The 25207-nt window shown below is 41.4% G+C and overlaps 1 protein-coding gene across 1 annotated transcript; it reads left to right on the top strand.

Annotated features, from left to right (window-relative positions):
- The first annotated feature begins 2541 nt into the window (after positions 1-2541).
- Positions 2542-17510, top strand: maf1a (MAF1 homolog, negative regulator of RNA polymerase III a). Its single transcript, XM_084316799.1, has 7 exons — positions 2542-3279; positions 6257-6388; positions 6876-7044; positions 10168-10289; positions 11651-11770; positions 13125-13202; positions 14975-17510. Exons 1-7 carry the CDS (start codon positions 3197-3199, stop codon positions 14988-14990), a joined length of 720 nt encoding a protein of 239 aa, XP_084172925.1. The 5' UTR covers positions 2542-3196; the 3' UTR covers positions 14991-17510.
- The last annotated feature ends 7697 nt before the right edge of the window (positions 17511-25207 follow it).

The raw sequence follows: 25207 nt of genomic DNA, 5'->3' as shown, positions 1-25207 counted from the left end.
TTTCGGAGTTGGTTAAGGTTAGGGTTTGTCACAGAGAATGCCTGTCTGTCTTTCTTGACGTGGAGGATGCAGCCTATTTCCGCACTGCCGCTCTCTCGCGCTGCCGCGGTCACATGGCCAATCAGAGAAACGCGACGCACTCTTCGGCTGTGATAAATATAGATGTGTCTCCCATTCCTCCTCTGTCTCTCTCTACTGGACTGCCCAGTAGCAATAAAGCGATAAAACGGCAAAAAAAAATCTTAAAAAAAAAAAAAAAAAAAACAGAACTTTTCAATAATAATAATAATAATAATAATAATAATTATTATTATTATTATTATTATTATTATTATTATTATTATTATTATTATTATTATTATTATTATTATTATTATTATTATTATTATTATTATTATTATTATTATTATTATTATTATTATTATTATTATTATAACTTATTGTGTGCGTTCTGCTTCTGAAATGGATTATATATTGCTGTTAAAACAGTTAGATGGTCTGGCCGCCCAGGCCGTACACATAGAACGCATATTTAGAGATGGTCTAGATCTATTTGCAGAGCCAGATGAGTGGCTGCTTAACTGTTTCAGATTGCAGACGCCCCTATCTGCTCCCGGCTGCCCTTGGGGGGGAAGGACGATGGGTCAAGTGCAGAGACTCAATCGCATTGGTGACCCAACTAACTGCATGTGTGTGTGTTCCTGTGTGTGTGTGTCTGCCTGCATGCCGAATAAAGATTTCTCCAAAGTCCAGTTATTATTATTATTATATGCAATACTCTGGAACCTCAACTCAGATACAACACACGCCGGTCAAATCCTGTGCCTCCACACCTACAAGTTCTGAGCACATACAGGGACCTTTCAGAGAGGTAGATGACAGGTCCGGTATTTCCCAACCTACTGCACGTTTGGCTCTTGACAAACGCCTACTTTGCTGGAACGATTAATTTTGCACATATACAGTACGTGTGTGTGTGTGTGGCCAGGAGTGCGCAACTAGACATGTCTTGCACACGCCTTGTTCGCCTTATAAAGGAGCTAGCGGGGCGTGTCTGTATGCTAATGAATTGAGCGCGAACACGCATTTCAGTTTAAGAATGAGTGGGATTTACACACCTGGGTAAGGACAGATTTGGATGTTAAGAACGGGTTGATGAATGTGGCGGTGGCTTTTCTTATTTTTCTCTTAACAGAAGGTTAAAATATATAAGAGATTATTGGTGAATGAGGCCCAATGAGCTGCTTATCCCCTGTGCGGCTGCACTCCCTGGTTCATGGAATTCAGATCAAACTGTAAAACTAGGCTTTGCAGATTGGATCCAGCAATAGAGAATGGGCAACAATGTGATGCCGTGATGCCAATACTGGATTAACTTTACACTTACTTCAATGTTATTTTCACAATTAGTTATTACAGTTTGTTTAGGCCACATTTTGGTTAAGTTGTTTACTTTCACTAAGTGTACTTTCCAACCAAAACACTGTTTGTGGTGCTGTTGTTTCCCACAGCTTGAAGTGAGCTGTTGCTTTTATAAAATGGTCGAACCAAGTATGCCGGCCATATGAAAAGTTATAGACGCATTACAATTTCAGTTCTATTGCCAATTTAATTAGATGAAATACTAGGAAATAGGCTGCCTGCATGTGATGTTAATGTGAGATGGTTGCTGTGCAACCTACACATACTAACGTTAGCTTATCTTTTTTTTTTTTTTTTTTTGCTCTGCTATAGCGAGAGATGCTATCCTTATGTAACAGAGTGGATTTGAACCAGGGACCATAGGATCCACAGACGGCCTTATTAACCAGCTGAGCTGACCGTTAGCAGACACCTGTGCTGATTGACTGCGAGCGACTTGTTAGCACTTATGACAACATAGCAGCTGCTAGCTTAGCATAAGAAGCTCTTAATTAATAAATATTGTGTCTAACCTGTTCAGAGGCACACTGATGCCGGATGGCTGAAAACGTTTTGTGCTTATATATTGTGCATATTAAAATAAAAACAACGACTTTCCTCTAGTGCCCTTTTTTGTGACCTAATTAATGTTGGACTACGCACCTGTTTGAGTGCAGTGGTTACCTCTTTTTCTACTAACCTGTTCAGAGCACATTCAGATCAAGCAACATTTGGTCGGACGCAGCTTTTGCTTAATTATTTATTATGTATCTAATGAAAGCTGTGGTCTTCCTGAACGGTGTGATGATATAGTTGTCATGCGGACGGACACACCACAAGTAGTATGGAAAAGTAGAACTGTAGTACAGTGTCCAATATTTATAGCCTGTGTGCACTCCAATACACATAATGTATCCATTTAGGTAGTGAGAAGTACTTCATGAAGACTTTTATACCCGTTATTATCATACACAAACACAATAATGTATTGCATACTGTACAGTAGGTTCGTTTTAATGCTTAGTTTGGTGTTTTTATGTGGAAAAATATATAGCATTTTCAACAAACCACTCTTTTATTTTGAAAAGAAACCCGACCGGAAGAGGAACACATTAGCATTTTCCGCTTTCTGCCAAAACAACAACAACAGACACGGCGATCAAATTCGCGACTGTTTTTATTTATTATCACCGATACATTTGAGGCGCATAGCACAAGAAACCCAAAATAAACGAGGCTCTCCAGAAGCCTTCGAGTTTCTCTCTTCAAATTCTCACACTTTATCGCCGGGGATGAAGAATCTGGAATCTCGTTTCAGTTTGTTTAATGGCAGGTACTGGAAATTCCACAGTAAACAGGAGGACATTTTTATCAGACATATAAGTGCGTTGAACCCTCGACAAAGATCTCCCTTAATACCGCATCCGTGAATCGCAAACAACATAATATTAATTAATATTAATTATTAATATTAATAATAACATCACGGTGGGTTTGAATAGCGGGTCGGCCTGCTTGTTAATCCGGTGGAGGATCCGTTAGCCAGCTATTTACCAAGGCCTGGATAATAATAAACACCCGTGTGTTGTGTGAATATCAGCCTGCCTTTCCATTATTATTGTCAATAACGTTGAATAACTTGAATAATTAACCTTGTAGTAGGAATTCCGAGACAGACAAATGTATGTTGCGAGATGAACCTGAACTAAACCGAAGTCCAGACAGTTCAGATCATGCTGGGTTAACTGAGGTCACTGTTAAAAGATATTGAAGATACATCAGAAGAAGAATCGCAATGAAGCTGTTGGAGAACTCGAGCTTTGAAGCCGTTAACAGCAAACTGACTATAGAGACTGGAGACTGTCAGATTATTGGGAGGTAAGATGTATGCCTGCTGTGTGTTTTTAAAACGAGACATTGTACAAAAGTTTACATTATTATGCATAAAAATATGTTATGGTATTTATTGATATGTATGCATTATTCATATGTGGTGCAATTCAGATGTCAAAATGTCAGAGCGTATTGTACGCTGCTGTATACTGCTCACCTGTGGGTCAGCTACAGGAAAAACAGTGTGCAAAGACTGATAATGTGGCTTATAATGATGCTCTACGACTGTTCCTGCGTGTCCCTAGATGGCACAGTGCCAGCCAGCTGTTTCTACATTTAAGGCACTTTTAAGAAACCTTATGTACAGGTTTATGTGTCGGTTAGTTAGAGGACTCATTGAACAGTGTTATTGTGGCCTTAATTAATCATGTAAACAGTAACCAGGTTCAATTCTATTTTGTGGCGTCATTGGCGAAAGAGCCTTTATGTATTTTGACTGTATTTTTGATACCATGGATGGTTGTTTTTTTACAGTTTTGTATTGTATTGTTGTGCTATGTCTTTTTCTTTTTTCATATGGACCTTTCTAAGTGTCTGAAATAAAGTTGAATTGAAATTGACATGCTTAAGAGAGAGTGTGTGAGAGAAAGAGAGACACTGTGTAGAGTAGACATAGTCCTATTCATTAATCGTTGGTTACATGTATACTATCAGTGTGTATGTTTTGGGTCTATAAACATGTAAACATGTACATACATACCACATGGTGTTTGTTAGTGTGTGTGTGTGTGTGTGTGTGTGAAAGGACAGGTAGAAGTAGTGTTGCACAATCAATTGAAACATTAGGCCTAATTGATATGTAACAAGCCACCTTTTCCATCAGATCTTTGTCCCAGAGACACCTCTGTCTGGGAGGATTTTAGTTGATTTAGTCAAGAATACCATAACTGTCTACACTGTAGGTGTGTATGTGTGTGTGCATGTACATATGCATTCAAATAATGCTTTTCAGATAATGGTAGGCTATAGTATTATGGTGTAACTGGCGGAGCCAATAAATAATATCTAGACTGTATCACACAAACACACTTACACTTTATATTTATTGATAAAGGATTTGCACTACAACTCGTACACCTACTGTGAATTGTACCTAAACTGCACCTCGTCCATTTATGCCTTGCACTATATAGTATTGTATAGGGGTGCACCGATATATCGGTCGGGTATCGGTATCGGCCGATAAGTGCCTTGTTGACTGCTATCGGCCTATCGGCCGATAAGCTCAAATGTGCCGATAGCAGTCGCCGATAACTAACCATCCATTTGTGTAGCGTCAAAAGGCAAAAAAAAAAAAATTCACTCGCGACCCACCTGCACAACGCCCGCCGTCCCCCCCACACACACACAAGCTACTGCATCAAAGTTACTATTTATGATTAACAAGGCATTCGTTTTGTGGCATTAACGTTATATAGTTAGTGTTACACGGACAATAACATCAGCATATTATTATTACCCATAGCAGCAAGGCATTACTCCGAGTCCGTTCATAGCCGGGAGGCAGAAGACTAACGTTACTGGTGAAAATGTGATTTACGTTGGAATACTCCTTTGCCAACTTGCTGTACTTTGCTTGCAGGTCTGCAGCCATTATTACTGGATTAAGAATAGCCCCAACTTTAGCCAACGTAACGTTATGGCTAAACCTTTAACATTAGTTAACCCTAGCTTTCGGTTAGCTGTTCAATGCATAGTAATAACACAACCAAGCGAATCCATCAGAGCTCCCCATCAACACCGCTCTGTCGGGAGGATGGCATTTAAGAAAGTATCTGCTGTTAAAATGACACAAACATTCGTTTTGTGGCATTAACGTTATTATAGTTAGTTACACGTTCAATTACATCAGCATAGTATTTACCCGAAGATAGCAAGCAAGCCGTGCATAGCTCGGTTACATTCCGTTGCTCATTCCGTACACAACTACACATTCTGCAATCTGTTAATAAAGTTTTCAACCAGACAAATGTATAGAAAGGCTTTGTTTTATTATAACATTTGTTGCAGTAAAATCATTGTGTCTCGTTTGGCCATCCTGTGGAGCGCGCTGGTCGGCGGGCACTGCCGGGCAGCTAACGTATTAGCTTGTTGTGGTTCTGAGTTTGACTCGCATTCTCGCAAGCAGATCATCAATGGCGGCATGCCCCGAAGTAGAAAAATGAATAAACGCTTGGTGGTAAGCAGGAGGTGGGTGCTAGCGGTGTGGCGTAATTGGCCGAATCGACTGTCAATCAAAATGGTTCCATTGCATTGGTTGAAAGCTCTGGTTGAGAGAATAGTATCCCGCTGCAGGCCGCCAGAATGGTTCCATTGCATTGGTTGAAAGCTCTGGTTGAGAAAATAGTATCCCTCTGCAGGCCGCCAGACGATACTGGGAGAGGGATCAGTGATACCATAAACATATTTCTTGATGTTTCCTTTTTTAAGTAAGTAAAGAGGCCTACAAATACAAACACACATACAAATATACAGTAGTTTCATTAAAAAAATAAAAAAAAATAAAAAAAAAAATATTAAAAAAAATATTAAAAAAAATTAAAAATACTTATTTTTTGCCACAATTATCGGTATCGGTATCGGTATCGGCCGATTGTGTTAGTTGAACAATCGGTATCGGTGGCCAATTTTCATATCGGTGCACCCCTAGTATTGTATATTAGTACACTGCACAGTATTGTATATTGTATGGTAACTACGTCTACGAACATTGTACATATGTCTAAACTGAACACTGTGACCTCTTTTTTTACTTCTAATTTTTACTATGTTTTTATTTCATACTTATCTTGTCATGCACAGTCTCTGGAGCGCAACAGTAAGAAGCATTTTGTACAAAAGTATTCTGTACTTCTGTATGACAACTATTAAAGAAACTTGAAAACTTGAAACTTGTATATTTAATGTCACTGCCGTCTTTGTAGTTGTTGAGTGAACCGACCAATCGTGTGTGTGTGTGTAGGATCGAGAGCTACTCTTGTAAGATGGCTGGGGAGGACAAGCAGCATTTCAAACAGTTCTGCCAGGAGGGTCTTCCTCACGTCCTGGAGGCCCTGTCTCCTCCTCAGTCTGCTGGAGTCAGCCCTGGGAGCAGGTAAGAACACGTCACCTCCTCCTCCTCCTGTCTCCTCCTCAGTCTGCTGGAGTCAGCCCTGGGAGCAGGTAAGAACACGTCACCTCCTCCTCCTCCTGTCTCCTCCTCAGTCTGCTGGAGTCAGCCCTGGGAGCAGGTAAGAACACGTCACCTCCTCCTCCTCCTGTCTCCTCCTCAGTCTGCTGGAGTCAGCCCTGGGAGCAGGTAAGAACACGTCACCTCCTCCTGTCTCCTCCTCAGTCTGCTGGAGTCAGCCCTGGGAGCAGGTAAGAACACGTCACCTCCTCCTCCTCCTGTCTCCTCCTCAGTCTGCTGGAGTCAGCCCTGGGAGCAGGTAAGAACACGTCACCTCCTCCTCCTCCTGTCTCCTCCTCAGTCTGCTGGAGTCAGCCCTGGGAGCAGGTAAGAACACGTCACCTCCTCCTCCTCCTGTCTCCTCCTCAGTCTGCTGGAGTCAGCCCTCTCTCTCTCTCTCTCTCTCTCTCAGGCTGAGTCGGTCTCAGAGTGGGGACGAGGGGGAGGGGCCTCTGTGGGACCGCTGCAGCAGGAAGACAGTGTTTTATCTGATCGCCACCCTGAACGAGTCCTTCAGACCCGACTACGACTTCAGCTCCGCTAAAAGCCAGGCCTTCAGCAAGGAGCCCAGCGTCACCTGGGTTAGTGCACACACACACACACACACATGCACACGCACACTCACATACACACACACACACACACACAGCACAGATATACCTGCCCAGGGGAGGAAACTAACTTTTTGGCTTACCAGCCAACTGGCGAGTATCAGATTTTTTTTACCAGACAAACTGATTTTTTTTTACCAGCCAAAAAAAAATCGCTAATTGTGATAATTACTTCTTTGTATGTCTTCGTCTAAATTGATTTTCAATCATAGTAAAAATCACACCGTGTCTCTACTCTTTAAAATATTTATTAGCATAAAACATTAATAACAGTCTCTACTCTTCACAATATTAGCATACAACATGTATTAATCACACTGTCTCTACTCTTCAAAATATTAGGATATCACATATTAACATGAACATTAACACTATTCTGGAATCTGGACTGGGTTGGGCTGAACTAGGTAGTGAAAGATGCTGGGCTGGGCTGGACTAGGTTGGACTGGGTTGGGCTGGTCTAGGTTGGACTGAGTTGGGCAGTGAAAGAACCAAGCATTTCACTGTAATGTAATAGCTAAATAAAACAACTTGACTTGTTACATTTGCACTCTGGTTGTATGCCAAATGTATTCTGGTTGTACTGTACTTGTGCTGTAAGATGACAATACATTGGAACCGAATCGACAACGCTAGGGGTTCAGCAGGTGTATTCTGAATGCCAAGTATGACAACATCACCGTTGTGAAGGGCATATGGGCGAGTGGTGATATGGGGGGAAACCAGGTAATAATAAAATGTCACTCGGCTGCATTTAAGCAAAGCCGCTCAGTATAGTCCACTATGTTGAACGCGCGTTATGGTAGCTTGTTACATGCTAGGTAGCTAGCCGGCTAATGCTGGTTGACTTGTCATTCTCATCCGACTCGAAGGAGACGCGTCGCATGCTGTTGTTCGCCCCCATGTCAGACGGCACTGATATCCGAAAGCGACGACTCTACATGCAATTATTTTCATCCACTGATGTGTTTTTGTCTAAGTTTGTCTACGTTGTCAAGCCGGTGACAGGAGTCTGTAGGTCCGCGCCCAGTGATCTGTCCACTTCTCCTAGATGGGCGGCATCTTCTAGAAAATGAGTGTTCATTGGAGGAGCTTAGAGCGCATTTGTACAACGATGATGTTCATTGGTTATGGTTGGATTATTATGAGGCGCAAATGGGAGGAATCAAGGGGGGAGTCAGAGTTCGGCTTGTGCCAGTGAGCGAATCAGCAGATTGCAGAATGATTTTTTTGTTTTGTTTTGTAATTACTAGTACTCGCCAGACTGGCGAGTGCTCTTCATGAATTACTTGCCAAACGTAAAAAATACTCGCATTTGGCGAGTAAAGTGGCCTAATTTCCTCCCCTGTACCTGCCTGTAAGAGCCTGTCCAATCAGCTGTGTGGAGGAGGGTCTTTTACTGTAGGAGCCTGTCCAATCAGCTGTGTGGAGGAGGGTCTTTTACTGTAAGAGCCTGTCCAATCAGCTGTGTGGAGGAGGGTCTTTTACTGTAGGAGCCTGTCCAATCAGCTGTGTGGAGGAGGGTCTTTTACTGTAGGAGCCTGTCCAATCAGCTGTGTGGAGGAGGGTCTTTTACTGTAGGAGCCTGTCCAATCAGCTGTGTGGAGGAGGGTCTTTTACTGTAGGAGCCTGTCTAGTAGACAATGAACACCTCTGGTAGACAATGAACACCTCTGGTAGACAATGAACACCTCTGGTAGACAATGAACACCTCTGGTAGACAATGAACACCTCTAGTAGACAATGAACACCTCTAGTAGACAATGAACACCTCTGGTAGACAATGAACACCTCTAGTAGACAATGAACACCTCTAGTAGACAATGAACACCTCTGGTAGACAATGAACACCTCTGGTAGACAATGAACACCTCTGGTAGACAATGAACACCTCTGGTAGACAATGAACACCTCTGGTAGACAATGAACACCTCTGGTAGACAATGAACACCTCTGGTAGACAATGAACACCTCTAGTAGACAATGAACACCTCTAGTAGACAATGAACACCTCTGGTAGACAATGAACACCTCTGGTAGACAATGAACACCTCTAGTAGACAATGAACACCTCTGGTAGACAATGAACACCTCTAGTAGACAATGAACACCTCTGGTAGACAATGAACACCTCTGGTAGACAATGAACACCTCTGGTAGACAATGAACACCTCTGGTAGACAATGAACACCTCTGGTAGACAATGAACACCTCTGGTAGACAATGAACACCTCTGGTAGACAATGAACACCTCTAGTAGACAATGAACACCTCTAGTAGACAATGAACACCTCTGGTAGACAATGAACACCTCTAGTAGACAATGAACACCTCTGGTAGACAATGAACACCTCTGGTAGACAATGAACACCTCTGGTAGACAATGAACACCTCTGGTAGACAATAGACCAGTGGTTCTCAAACTATTATATAAATATATAAATATTTTTGTTCTGGCAACATATTTGGGCAAAATATACCTTGTTTTATAAATGTGTATTGATAACATAGTGATGTAATAAAATGTTCTCTAATAAATATGCATGATCAAGTTCAACAACGTGGGCTTTTATTTTGATATTCCTTAATTCCACGTTGAAATTACGTGATACATTAAGTGTGGGGTCGCCAAAAATAATCCTAAATAAAATGGGGTTGTGGTATTAAAAAGTTTGAGAACCCCTGCATTAGACAATGAACATCTCTTTCTCTCTGTCTCTTTCTCTCTCTCTCTCTCTGTCTCTGTCTATATCTCTTTCTCTCTCTCTCTCTCTGTCTATATCTCTTTCTCTCTCTCTCTCTCTCTCTCTCTCTCTCTCTCTCTCTCTCTCTCTGTCTATCTCTTTCTCTCTCTCTCTCTCTGTCTATATCTCTTTCTCTCTGTCTCTTTCTCTCTCTCTATGTCTCTATGTCTCTGTCTCTCTGTCTCTGTCTCTCTCTGTCTCTCTCTCTGTGTCTCTGTCTCTATGTCTCCGTCTCTCTCTCTCTCTCTCTCTCTCTCTCTCTCTCTCTCTCTCTCTCTCTCTCTCTCTCTCTCTCTCTCTCTCTCTCTCTCTCTCTCTCTCTCTCCGTCTCTCTCTCTCTGTCTTGTAGGTATTTAATGCGGTCAACAGCAGTTTGTCAGCAGCAGCTGGTGAGGAGTTCAGTCGACTACAGCCTCAGCTTTGGGAAGCTATGGATACTGAAATCACCCTGTCAGAATGTGACATTTACAGGTTGGTGTTCATGTTAATATAATGTACAGTCCAGTACAGTCTTTCTCTGGTCTGCATCCCCTTAACAATTGTATGTATTGAGCTGTACTGTACTGTACCCATTCTGCAATCTGTTAATAAACTTTTCAATCAATCAATCAAACCCCTGGGTAGGAAACATGCATAATCACACTTCCTGGCAGATATGGCAAGGGCTTGTAATGTTGATTATACAATGGCATGCAAATATCTTGATTCTGATTGGCTGAAACAGTCACGTTAGCCGTTGTTATTTCGTATAACACACTCCACGTGACCCCAGATCCCTCCCACAACCGAATTACTTTTATTTATTTTTTTGAATGAGACTGAATGAATCCGCCATAGATAGACAAATGGAAGTATGAATATATTTTGAACGAATCCTCCAAAAAAGATACTCAACTGGAATATGTTAGTTCGTTACACATATGTTGGATTATGTAATTTGTTTGTCATGACCCATTGTGAAACAAAAGAAAAATCGCGGACGTAAAAAAAAAATGGCCGTCACACAAAGCGATTTCACTGGATGTCCCGGACACAATGGAAGTATGGATATATTCGTAACGAATAATTAAAAAAAGATAGTCAACTGGAACAACTGTTAGTTGTTTACACATATGTTGGATTATGTAATTGGTTTGTCATGACCCATTGTCAAAACAATAATAAATTGTGGGATTTATATAAAGTTTGTTGTTAGATGGCATGCTTTGTAGCACCTCCCTCTGCTTCTAGACCTACTTTTTCTGTGGATGGTTTTGTGAATAAATCTCCATTATGCTTCAATTACTGTGTTTATTGTATAGCAATAAGGTTGGGTGAATTTGGCCATTGTATAAAAGCATTACATCACTTGAAGCTGTGTGTTATACTCATTAGATCACGCCTGTGCGCGCGTGATGTAATGCTTAACCAATCGCTGCACTCTTGCTGCAAGGGCTTGTAATGTTGACCAATCACTGCACTCCTGCTGCAATACTCTTTCTTATTGTCTTAACCTTTCAGAAACACTTTCTTAACCTTTCAAAAACACTCTTAACATTTCAAAAACACTCTTAACATTTAAAAAACACTCTTAACATTTAAAAAACACTCTCTTAACATTTCAAAAACACTCTTAACATTTCAAAAACACCCTTAACATTTCAAAAACACTCTTAACATTTCAAAAACACTCTTAACATTTCAAAAACACTCTTAACATTTCAAAAACAACACTCTTAACATTTAAAAAACACTCTTAACATTTCAAAAACACTTAACATTTCAAAAACACTCTTAACATTTCAAAAACACTCTCTTAACGTTTCAAAAACACTCTGTGTTTGTGGTTGCAGCTACAACCCGGACCTGGATTCTGATCCATACGGAGAGGAGGGGAACCTCTGGTCTTTTAACTATTTCTTCTACAACAAACGACTGAAGAGAATCGTTTTCTTCACGTGCCGGTCTGTTAGGTTGGTGTTGTGATGATGATGATAATGATTATTATGCACCAGTAGGCCACTGTTGTAGCAGTACTTGGTGTTAAAGGAACATGCCTACATTATGGGAGCTGTACTTATCATCTTCTCCAGAGTCAGACATGAAGATAGATACTAATTTCCTCTCTGTGCGTTCAGTAGAAAGCTTTCCGGCTGCAAGCTAACCTAGCTTAGCACAAATGAATGGAAGTGGATCAAATGTATTAATTATTTATACGGACCACTAGCCTAGCTTAAAATTTAGGGAGAGCTAGGCTATTGGTCCATATCCACTTCCATTAATTTGCGGCTGTCCCTGAGCAACGACCGGAGTGTTGAATGTCCCGTGACTAAGATGGGGAGGACGTGACCCTCTTTGCGCCGCCCCTGTGCCTCAAATAGATCCGCTATCAACTCTATCTTTAATCTTTCAAAATGTTCAGTTGCTATCGCTATTAGCTCTATCTTTAAATCTTTCAAAATGTACAGTTGCTATTGCATGCACTCATCTGTGTTTCACCACACACATGAGTGCATGCTTACCAACTGTCCGTCTGCAACACTACTATCACCAACATCTAAGAAGGGAGATCCCCCCTTGAATGGCCCTTCTAAGGTTTCTCTCCTCCACACTGCCTGTGGAGCTTTTTTCCCTATTGTTAGGTTTTAGTGAGTTTTTCCTTACCTTCGCGTGGGGTATATCTGGGAGTGCTTGCATTCTTTCATTTATTTGCATTCATCTAAAAATGTTTGGACCTTATGGTGTTCTTGTTCTGTTCTTGACTTATTGTTATGTTTTCTTCTTGACTTGTTTAAAGAAGACCTGTACGGCCCATGGGGACATTAACGTGTGTTGTCGGGCCCTATAAATAAATTTGATTTGATTTGATTTGTGCTAAACTAGGCTAGCTTGTCATGTGTTGTTACTACAGTCTCCCTCCTCATTCATATCAGCGCTGAACAATATGAAAACAAGCCACAACACCAGTCAGTCAGTCAGTCAGGGACGTTCGCTTCTATTGTAGGACAGCCCTCTGGGTCTGGCAAAAAAGTATACCTTTTTTTATTTTCACAGATATTGCAATTGTGAAATTATTCCACGATATTTGATAAAAAAAATAAGTTTCTTTGATGATTCTGATCATTTGTAGACCAGGTCATCTCTGCTGCACCACAATACTTCATCTAGAATGGTGTTTTGGTGCATATTTCACCTTTATCAAACATTACAGTCTCCTGAGAGTTGGATGTTGCACTAGGCCATATTGTGATTTAACATTTGTATTAAATGTAAAGCCCTACTGCATATGTCTGTCTGTAGCTCACAGGCTGTGTGTGTGTGTGTCAGTGTGTTTGTGGCCCCTAGGGACTCTAGCTTCAGTTCAGAGCTGGATCTGGAGTTGGAGGAGGACATGGACGACCAGAGGTGAGTGTTTATCCGCCATGTTAGTAAGGTCAGACAGAGGTGAGTGTTTATCCACCATGTTAGTAAGGTCAGACAGAGGTGAGTGTTTATCCACCATCTTAGTAAGGTCAGACAGGGCTGAGTGTTTATCCGCCATCTTAGTAAGGTCAGCCAGGGGTGAGTGTTTATCCACCATCTTAGTAAGGTCAGACAGAGGTGAGTGTTTATCCGCCATGTTAGTAAGGTCAACAGGGCTGAGTGTTAATCCGCCATGTTAGTAAGGTCAGACAGAGGTGAGTGTTAATCCGCCATTTTAGTAAGGTCAGACAGAGGTGAGTGTTTATCCGCCATCTTAGTAAGGTCAGACAGAGGTGAGTGTTTATCCGCCATGTTAGTAAGGTCAGACAGAGGTGAGTGTTAATCCGCCATCTTAGTAAGGTCAGACAGAGGTGAGTGTTTATCCGCCATCTTAGTAAGGTCAGACAGGGGTGAGTGTTTATCCGCCATTGTTAGTAAGGTCAACAGGGCGGAGTGTTAATCCGCCATCTTAGTAAGGTCAGACAGAGGTGAGTGTTTATCTGCCATGTTAGTAAGGTCAGACAGGTGAGTGTTTATCTGCCATGTTAGTAAGGTCAGACAGAGGTGAGTGTTTATCTGCCATGTTAGTAAGGTCAGACAGAGGTAAGTGTTTCTCTGCCATGTTAGTAAGGTCAGACAGGGCTGAGTGTTTATCCGCCATGTTAGTAAGGTCAGACAGAGGTGAGTGTTTCTCTGCCATGTTAGTAAGGTCAACAGAGGTGAGTGTTTATCCACCATGTTAGTAAGGTCAGACAGAGGTGAGTGTTTCTCTGCCATGTTAGTAAGGTCAGACAGAGGTGAGTGTTTATCCACCATCTTAGTAAGGTCAGACAGAGGTAAGTGTTTCTCTGCCATGTTAGTAAGGTCAGACAACTCTGGGTTCATTACAAAGGTTTATAGATGTGCTGCTCGCATCTCTTCCTGACATCTTGATTGATTGAAAAATGTTAGTGCTGTCAATAGATACAAAAACTGTAACTAATTAATCTCACAATTTTCTGTAATTAATCTAGATTCATCTAGATTAAAAATCACATTTTTCTACTTAAGACCGAAGCTTGTAACAGATATTTACTTGAGTAAAATCATGGAATTAATGTAAAATCGACACAAAGAAAGTATATTTAGATTCAAAGACTATTTTAATAGCTTTCTTTCAATACAGTTTCTCTCCTGTGAAATACAAATGTTCAACAAAACCATCAACATTGACTCAGCTTGCTAGACCTCTTTCTTATATCCGCGGCGCTAACAGAAATAAAAACAACCCAGGCCTATGTTAAAGTGCAGATTGGCGTAGAGGACGATAATGTCTTGTATGAACTACCAGTAATATAAATCATATCAACAACAAAAATGTGTTCCATCTTCATGTCAGATGATTTTCAAAAAGGTGCATGAGTCAATGCAAAAAAAGAACAAACAAAGATACTGCTGACAGTTCAGAACGTTGAACATTTTTCAATCCATAAATTAATCTAGATAAAAAAAATGTAACGCTTTAAATCATTTCAATGAATCTCCAAAGTTAAAGCATTAACTTTGACAGCCCTAAAAAACAGATTGCAGAATGGGTACAATACAGTACAGCTCAATACACACAATTGTTAAGGGGATGCAGACCAGAGAAAGACTTTCGTCTTGTTTATTACATCAGGGTCCCCCACATCTCACAACTCTGCTCTATCTCTCTCTCTATCTCTCTCTCTCTCTAGATATGGTGCTCAGTGATTCCCCAGACCAGCAAGCAAAGACCGGACCAGACCCACCACATTCTGTACTGGTCTACATTAAGACCAGGACCCCATCCAACGCTTGTTCAACATCTGATCCAAACCAGTCTGAATGTTTTTTCCTTGGTCTGCACCAGTTCCTAGGCTCCGTAGAACTAAACCCCATACTGACTGATTCCAGACTGGTTGACACTGGTCTCTCAGCCCATACTGGTCCCAGTATGACCAGCCCACCTTGGTCTCTCTGCCGTGAAGCAGCATATGTCTGGACATTCATTGTCAGCATAACAGAACTATATGGAGACCTGTTATATATATATACACACACACACACACGCACACACACACACACACATCATTATTATGCGTTTTTAAAGGTGCTATAGATACCACTCAGCCACTCTATTGCATTAGAGCACCAGCATGTCATTTATACAATCGGCTGCATTGCATTTGTGAAAAATAGGAAGTAGGGAGGGGATACATGCCCGCAACAACAACATTAATTTTCAACCCGCCAAATTTCTTTTCATGATAAATACATGAATCAATATTTTTTGGGGGGGGGGGGGGATTCTGCACCTTTCTAAAAGCTCTGTGGATATATTATCTTTTTTTAAATGATTACTCGACATAAACATGTTATCTATAGCATCTTTAATATTCCAGCATGTCTTTATTTTTCTGATCCTATTTTGTATATTTTCTGTCACTTTACTTCTGTTCATGTTTTAAGCTTCCTTGTCTGTTTGCATCTGATTTAGAAATGTGACATTTTCCCACAGACCTTGACAAACTCAAGACCTTGACAAACTCGAGACGTGACAAACTCAAGACCGTGACAAACTCAAGACCTTGACAAACTCAAGACCTTGACAAACACAGGACCTTGACAAACTCAAGACCTTGACAAACTCAAGACCTTTACAAACTCAAGACCTTGACAAACACAGGACCTTGACAAACTCAAGACCTTTACAAACACAGGTCCTTGACAAACTAAAGACAGTGACAAACTCAAGACCTTTACAAACACAGGACCTTGACAAACTCAAGACCGTGACAAACTCAAGACCTTGACAAACACAGGACCTTGACAAACTCAAGACCTTGACAAACACAGGACCTTGACAAACTCAAGACCTTGACAAACACAGGACCTTGACAAACTCAAGACCTTGACAAACACAGGACCTTGACAAACTCAAGACCGTGACAAACTCAAGACCTTGACAAACACAGGACCTTGACAAACTCAAGACCTTGACAAACTCAAGACCGTGACAAACTCAAGACCTTGACAAACTCAAGACCTTGACAAACTCAAGACCTTGACAAACTCAAGACCTTGACAAACTCAAGACCTTGACAAACACAGGACCTTGACAAACTCAGACCGTGACAAACTCAAGACCTTGACAAACACAGGATCTCTTGACAAACACAAGACATTGACAACAAAGACATTCTAAATGGGCCCAAGTGTACTTCCTGTTGCACAGCATGGAACCTATAAAAGAAGGAAGGGTCGTCACATCACCGTGTAGCGTACATTGGTGCCAAGTGTGGACATTGAGTTGAATGGGATCAGCCATCTCCTCAGAATCATCAGCATATTTGTTACATTGTTAACTAGCTAACATTTGATATATTGTTGATGTATATTTCCTGGTATTCTGACGTGATGACCCTTCCTTCTTTTTTAGTCTCCTTGGTATAGAACGCTGGTATTCTGACGTGATGACCCTTCCTTCTTTTTTAGTCTCCTTGGTATAGAACGCTGGTATTCTGACATGATGACCCTTCCTTCTTTTACAGTTACCTTGTTCTAGAACGCTGGTATTCTGACATGATGACCCTTCCTTCTTTTACAGTTACCTTGTTCTAGAACGTTGGTATTCTGATGTGATGACCCTTCCTTCTTTTACAGTTACCTTGTTCTAGAACGTTGGTATTCTGGCGTGATGACCCTTCCTTCTTTTATAGTTTCCTTGTTATAGAACACTGGTATTCTAACGTGACGTACCTTCCTTTTATAGTTTCCTTCTTATAGAACACTGTTATTCTGATGTGATGACCCTTCCTTCTTTTATAGTTTCCTTGTTATAGAACGCTGGTATTCTGACGCGACGACCCTTCCTTCTTTTATAGTGTTCTTGTTGTGTGGTGTCTGACAATATCAACCGTTGACAGGAAATAAAACTTGGGCCCAAGCCGTTGCCTAGCAACACAATTCCACTGAGGTCTGTTAACATGGTCCTCACTTGTTGGTCAAGCTGTAACGACATAACTCGTCATCATTTTAACCTAAAAAGTTGTTTATGAACATAACCCTTACCTTATCCCTAATCTTAACTTTGGTGGACACCGCCCTAACCTAAAATGAAAACAAAATATATATTTGTGATCATCGATTTTTTTTAAAGATATAACTTGACATTGATAATTTAATCTTAGGTCAAATGTTAGGTGTGTTTGTACCTTGTAATAGGCTGGTTAATAATAAAAAAAAATCCCTTCTATTATGATACATTGTATATAATAGACCAAATCGCTGATGTCGGGACAAAACCTCATAACTCCATTTTTTGAATTTTTTTTTATTATATAAATCAACTCCGTAGATCATCCTCCATATGTGTGTGTGGGTTTTACAAAGTTTAAACAATGGAAAAGCATTAAACCGATCATCTGTCTAAACCTCCTAACTCTATTCACCCTCAAATCTGTGTTAGTTTTTTTCATCTGCTGAAAAGTTGGGTTTTTGGAGTTATGAGGTTTTGTCCCGACAGCAGCGAAATACAATATCTAGTAATTCTCTGGAACCCTTTCGAGGGCCAAACATAATGTTGTGTAGGGCCTTACTCTGGGAGCCCTGCAGTTCACCATACAAACCACTGAGGCCCCTGAGCACTGAGACAGAGTGAGTGAGCACTTCTGAAGAACCCATGGAGGTATTGTAGAACTGGAGGAAGGATGGCAATATGGCCGTCTCACCCAGCGCATGTGCTGATTATACAGAAGCCATAAGAGGCCGCTTCACAACGTGGTCCTGTGGCTCAGAACATTCTCAGTACGTGTCTCTCAGCTGATAGATAGATGCTGTCTGCTCTACTAGTCAACTTCACCAGCTGATAGATAGATGCTGTCTGCTATACTAGTCAACTTCACCAGCTGATAGATAGATGCTGTCTGCTCTACTAGTCAACTTCACCAGCTGATAGATAGATGCTGTCTGCTCTACTAGTCAACGTCACCAGCTGATAAAGACACTGTCTGCTCTACTAGTCAACTTCACCAGCTGATAGATAGATGCTGTCTGCTCTACTAGTCAACGTCACCAGCTGATAGATAGATGCTGTCTGCTCTACTAGTCAACCTCACCAGCTGATAGATAGATGCTGTCTGCTCTACTAGTCAACTTCACCAGCTGATAGATAGATGCTGTCTGCTCTACTAGTCAACTTCACCAGCTGATAGATAGATGATGTCTGCTCTACTAGTCAACCTCACCAGCTGATAGATAGATGCTGTCTGCTCTACTAGTCAACTTCACCAGCTGATAGATAGATGCTGTCTGCTCTACTAGTCAACGTCACCAGCTGATAGATAGATGCTGTCTGCTCTACTAGTCAACTTCACCAGCTGATAGATAGATGCTGTCTGCTCTACTAGTCAACTTCACCAGCTGATAGATAGATGCTGTCTGCTCTACTAGTCAACTTCACCAGCTGATAGATATATGCTGTCTGCTCTACTATTAGTCAACTTCACTAGCTGATATAGACACTGTCTGCACTACTAGTCAACGTCACCAGCTGATAGATAGATGCTGTCTGCTCTACTAGTCAACCTCACCAGCTGATAGATAGATGCTGTCTGCTCTACTAGTCAACCTCACCAGCTGATAGATAGATGCTGTCTGCTCTACTAGTCAACTTCACCAGCTGATAGATAGATGCTGTCTGCTCTACTAGTCAACTTCACCAGCTGATAGATAGATGATGTCTGCTCTACTAGTCAACCTCACCAGCTGATAGATGGATGCTGTCTGCTCTACTAGTCAACTTCACCAGCTGATAGATAGATGCTGTCTGCTCTACTAGTCAACTTCACCAGCTGATAGATAGATGATGTCTACTTGTACTAGTCAACTCCACGAACGTACAGCTCTGGGTGACTTCATGGTAAAGAAAATGTATACAAAGTTATTAGAGGATATATTCCATGTTGAAGGCATCTACTCTTCTTAATCTTTAAAAAGCTGTGTCTTTTCTATGGGAAAATGCCTTTCTGAGCCAGAGGGGATTAGCCTGCATTCTAGAGTGTTTGGCCAGCAAGGGGGGGGATCATGAATGAAGTTTATTTTTCGGTCTTGTTTACAGACAAATCAAACACCCGTGTGGACTTGCAATTTTTTTTTAAATAAAATAAAAAATCCCAAATGTACATATTCAAGGCAAGCTCACACACAAAATCCAAAATCAACGACCGAAAAAAAGGAATAGGCTGAAGCACATGCTTATTTTTGCCTATCCTTTACAAATTCTTAAACGAAATATATTTTAATATAAGAAAGAAAAACTTAAAATATGCTGCAAGATATACTTTTTTTAAAGAAAAAAACATGTTTGATGTTTTACTCAAAACTGTACTCCTGAATTATTTTATCCTTTAAGGCTTTTTTAAATCTCCCCTGAGAAGTACACAACTTCAACCCGTCACTAAGGCTATTCCATAATTTAACTCCAAAATGTAAACACATCTAGCTTTTACATTAGTTCTTACCTTTTTACATGTTTTAAGAATACATAACCCTCTTAAATTATACTTTCCTTCTCTTGGTTGAAAGAGACATTGAATACAAACTGGTAGGCTTTTACTCTTAGCACGAACAATTATTTCCAAGGTTTTTATGTACACCATATCTATAATGGATTTGTCGATTCAAGGTAACTAGCTTTGTTTATTATTCGAATAGCTCTTTTCTGTAGTTTAATAATAGGATCTATATTTGCTTTATAAACATTCCCCCAGACCTCAACACAATATGACATAATCAGCATGCTGGCTGGAAAACTCCTATTCCTTGATTGATTGAAAACTTTATTAACAGATTGCAGAATGGGTACAATACAGTACGGTTCAATACAAAACAACTGCTAAGAGGATGCAGACAAGAAAAAGACTTGTCTTGTTTACATCGGAGTCCCCCATTTTCAATTCATCAGAACATTTATGACATACAAGACATACAGAACTGTGTAGTAAAAAGATATCAAAAAATATATACATCCTGCAAACAGGAACAAGTTGCAGTCACAAGCTGATGACATGTCATTTGCATGAATTAGGAACAGTAAAGGTCCCAGTATGCTTCCTTGTGGAACACCACAGCTCACTGGGAGGGGTCCCCAGTGTACCGTTTACCTCCACCATCTGTTCTCTCCCCTCCAGGTAGGATTGCATCCAGCTCACTATCAGATGATCTTCTACAACGTAGGGGCGATTGACTGTTCTCTCATGTGTATTCTGCCACCTAGAGGCTCTGATTTATTCTTTAAAGAGCTTACAGATAATAATAATAAATAATAAACTGGACTTTTTGAAGAAGTTTATTCATCATGCAGTGACACACACATGCAATTATATATTTTTTGGGTCGCCGATGAAATTGAGTCTCTGCACTTGACCCATCCCGTCGTCCTTCCCCCCCCATGGGCAGCCGGGAGCAGATAGGGGCTGCGGCGTGGGGCCACACCCCGGGGATCAATCCAAGTGCTCCTGTCCGTCTTCGCCAGGGACCGCAACAGCGTTAGCGATCTGTTGTGCATGTTTGTCCATTGGGTTTATCTTATCGGGAGGAGAAACCCTTGCGAGCACGGGGAGAACATGCAAAGTCCACACAGAAAGGCCAGGGAGATACCCCACCTGGGTACCTGGCAACACGGAAACCTGGTCCCCAAGCGGGAATCCAATCCTGGACCTTCTAGCTGTGAGGAGACAGTGTTAACCACTACACCACCGTGCCGCCATGATCCATACCAGTGGCAGTAATGTGGAAGATTTAGAAGATTCCACCACTTTCTTGTGGATGCTGCTGAGTGGCTCCTGGTCCTTCCCAATTATCTTGCCGCTGATCTTAACGACCCTCTCGAGAGGTTTCCGGTTGATGGCACGCATCACTCCAAACCATGATGTAATGTTAAAGGACATTATCGATTCCACAAAGGAGTTGTAGAAAGCCTGCAGTATTGATGGTCGGACCTAAAGCTTCCTCATCTTCCTGAGGAAGAACAGTCGCTGTTGGCACTTCAAGTTCAAGTTTCAAGTTTCTTTAATAGTTGTCATACAGAAGTACAGAATACTTTCATACAAAATGCTTCTTACTGTTACGCTCCAGAGACTGTGCTAGACAAGATAGTATCAAATAACATAGTATAGCATGTAATTTAGAAGAAGAAAATGAGGTCACAGTGTTCGGTATAGACATATGTACAATGTTCTGAGTTACCATATAATATACAATACTATGCAGTGTACTAATGTACAGTACTATATAGTGCAAAGCAGAAATGGGATGAGGTACAATTTAGGTACAATTTACAGTAAGGTGTACGGGTTGTAGTGCAATCCTTCATCACTTAGAGTCGATGTTATCTGTGTTGGTCTTGAAGGTGAGCTTATGGTCGATGGTGGTGCCAAGATATTTGTACTCCTCAACGCGCTCAATTTTCTGGCCATTTATCTCCAGAGCCGGGGGAGTTGTGGGGTCACGTCTGAAGTCCACCAGCAAAAACATGCCCTATGAGAGAAACAGGGTTGTAATAACCATAACTGACCACTAGGGGGAGGTGTTTATTCTCCAGGCTCCTATCAGCTCCACAGAGATGGGGAGTGGGTGGTGAGAGAGATTACATGAGTCGGGTTGAGCGACCAAAACCTTTACACACCAATGTTTTTACATTTCAAATTTTTCAAGTTTCTGCACTTAAGTCTATTCAAGTTGTTTTTATTTATTGAAAAGCCAAGCTTTAAAAATGTTTGTATTATATCTTCTGGGTTCATATTGCAAATTGATCAGAGGGTGGTGACCTTCTCAATGACTTCAAAGTGAGTCTTATGACGTGAGGACCCGTTAAACCCGTTCAGAACCTCGCTTGTTTTAACATTTGAATCCAGTGAGACACGTTTGTTTAGTTGTTTTTGCTGCTTTTAAAGATGATCTTTATTTAGAGTATTTTAGTTTTATTAGACCATGTGCAGTGGAGAAGGACAGAAAAGAAGAGAGAGGGGGGGGGGGGGGGTCAGAGGTCAGTCTAGGTCATGAGCTAAAACATGGTACAGGCCTTAGCTGAGCCTCCTGGGATAATAAGAAGTGGATGAGGTCACAGCTCCAACATTCTCTCAGGTTATTCAGTGCTGGCAGACGATGCTACTTCTTACAATGTGATTTGGACCTGTAGGCTACTGTAGATAAGACTTCAGGCTATGGAACCGTTATGTTTTCCAGCTCCTACCTCTCAGCTGGAACTCAAAAACTGGCATCTGGCAACAAGTAAACAGAAATGTGAGTACGCAAAACGTTTACTTCAGTTTATTCAAACCTCTGTAACTCTTTCATTAGCACTCAGAGTGATTCCTCTCTGTTGTGGAAGAAAGTTCAGAATGTTTCCTTTCAAAAGAGACCAGACTCATGCATGTGCTGTAAGTATAATAAATCACATATTACTTTGGGTATGCAATCGTTAGGCGTGTTATGCAAAACTAGCCCCATTTTTGCCCGATGCATATGTGCTTAACTCTTTGGACGCCACGGACTTGAGCATCTTTTGTTCCTACCACGCCAACGCTCTAAGACAGCTAGGGGTTCTCAAATTTTTTTATACCACGACCCCATTTGATTTAGGAATTTTTTTGGCGACCCCACACGTATCGCGTAATTTCAACATGGAAATAAGGAATATCAAAATAAAAGCACACGTTGTTGAACTTGATCATGCATATTTATTAGGAAATTCAATCGCAGCACTATGTTATCAATGAAATTAATGAATATTATCAACAAAAGCAACAGAATTGTTTCTGTATAAACATTTATAAAACGAGGCCTATTTAGCCAAAATATGTTGCCAGAACATGAAAAGAAAATGCGTTCATGTGCGCTTTGGCGGAGATCCAGCCTCACAGAGGTATGTTGATGACAAGCTTTCTCAGCGCAGCATTACACAACACTGGACTGGGTACTCGTTCCGGACTGATATCCAGAACTTTGCGGGGGCCTGTTCAGTGAACTTGACTTTCAGTAGCTCGTCGCACGAAAGACGAATTACCCCAAAATCTCAGCTGATTAACCTGGAGTGTCACTAATGGAGTTTCGTAATCCAGCTCATTATCAGCAAATCTCTCTGCCAATCGGTTGTTTTCAGCAAATCTTCTTCTCTGAGTTAAAAAAGGCGATTTAATACTCTGCCTCGAGATAGCCATCTCACTTCAGTGTGGTATAGCAGCTGGTTAGGCACAGAGCCAATTTCATCGCGACCAACCGACACCGCTTCTGACAACAAACCTATCCATTGCGAGTCCAGGTTGCCTGAATACTTTTACCAACGGATTTCCAGTTCTGCGTTCGCGTTCTGCACTCTGATTGGCCACTGACGTTTCTGGTCGCGCCAATCGTGTGACGGCAAGTTCTGCCACCGGTTAAGCTTAGGCACTCTTTCGAAGTTGGTTAAGGTTAGAGTTTGTCTTAGAGCAGGGCGATAGAACACCAGCCCTGATTCCAAACTCTAACCTTAACCAACTTCGAAAGAGTCGCCTAAGCTTAACCAGTGATAAACTAGGCGTTAGGTAGTTTGCTGCTGTTCGAGGCGGAAATGGGCGTGTCATGCGATTGGGCGCACATGTCACATGACCAGAAACGTCAGTGGCCAATCAGATCGCACCAGAAACGTCAGTGGCCAATCAGATCGCAGAACGCGAACGCGGAACTGGAAATCCGTTGGTAAAAGAATAGACGCGTCCAGGTTACACACAAAAGACCACACCCCCGGCCCCCTCCCGCGATTATACATGCGCAGCCTCGCAGGATGTATTGTAGTGAGATGTGTATTGGAATACTGTGTGTTGGCCTCCATTGATGAAGGGGCGAGACATGGCAAATACACACAGCTGCCGGGTGGACAACTTGATCGGAGTTTTATTTTTTTTGCCAATGCGCTGTCACCTACCTATTTGACATCAACTATCTATCGTTCAATATGTGAAAAATAATTAATTTTTTCATCCATACGTTCGCGTGTTATACTGTGATGTAAGTATAGTTTTAGAGTGATCCTGGTTAATACGTGAATTTCACTAAAAGCGTTGGCATTTCTCGCCTGGACACGCTACTATTTCCAAATCAAATGTTTTTTTTTTTATCCACTTTTTCTCCCATTTTCTATATTTTCTCCCATCCCAATTTCGTATCATCCAATTCAACCCTCCCCTGTCACGGACGCTGTTTCTTGCCTCCCACAAGCCGGCTGCAATGTGGACTAAGGCTGAGGTTAGACTAGTGTATTCCTGGCGTTTTTTTATACGTTTTTGACGACGTATCATGTCCTATCTACACAGAAACGCGTTTTTTGGCGTTTTTTTGTGGATACGGCTGAAACGCAAAATTGTGTTTGCGTTTGGAGATACGCAAAAAAAACGCCAGGAATACAGCGTGTAGTCAGCACGGAGCAGTTGTTGCGAAAACGCCCATGCGCAGTAGATACCATCTGCGTGCCCTTCCTGTGTACAGTGTGTGTGTTTGGGAAAGAGCTCCGTGTCCCAAATAGCTTCAGCTACCATGTGTTGTCAAGTTATTGTTATAAGGACCCCAGTCCAAGCTACAACAGTCTGCATTCCCTTAACAATTGTTTGTATTGAGCCGTATTGTATTGTACCCATATGCAATATGTTAAATAAAGTTTACATCCATTCATTCTGCTAGCATTACCGATTGCATGAACTGGCTAACGTGAGCTATCAGGATTCAGACCCTGTTAGCTCAGAGTTCCTCTTTCAACTTAACAAGCATTAAACAAAATGGCCCAGTCATCTATTCACCTTTGTTTAATACACACAGCGTTGTCTCTAATGTTATCTAACTACTGATAGCTCGCGATATCATCAGTTTCGTGCTGGCTAAGTAGCGTGAGCTAACGTTAGCTTCTAGCCACAATG

This window comes from Notolepis coatsorum, assembly GCF_963971535.1.
Source record: "Notolepis coatsorum genome assembly, chromosome: 6".
Classification (NCBI taxonomy): Eukaryota; Metazoa; Chordata; class Actinopteri; order Aulopiformes; family Paralepididae; genus Notolepis; species Notolepis coatsorum.
This window is presented reverse-complemented; position numbering and strand designations above follow the sequence as displayed.

What these genes read in the sequence shown, in the direction of transcription:
- maf1a (XM_084316799.1), top strand. Translation starts at nt 3,197, where the DNA reads ATGAAGCTGTTGGAGAACTCGAGCTTTGAAGCCGTTAACAGCAAACTG. An exon ending in GACTGTCAGATTATTGGGAG is followed by an intron (nt 3,280 to 6,256) that starts GTAAGATGTATG and finishes GTGTGTGTGTAG; the next exon opens with GATCGAGAGCTACTCTTGTA. An exon ending in TTCACGTGCCGGTCTGTTAG is followed by an intron (nt 11,771 to 13,124) that starts GTTGGTGTTGTG and finishes TGTGTGTGTCAG; the next exon opens with TGTGTTTGTGGCCCCTAGGG.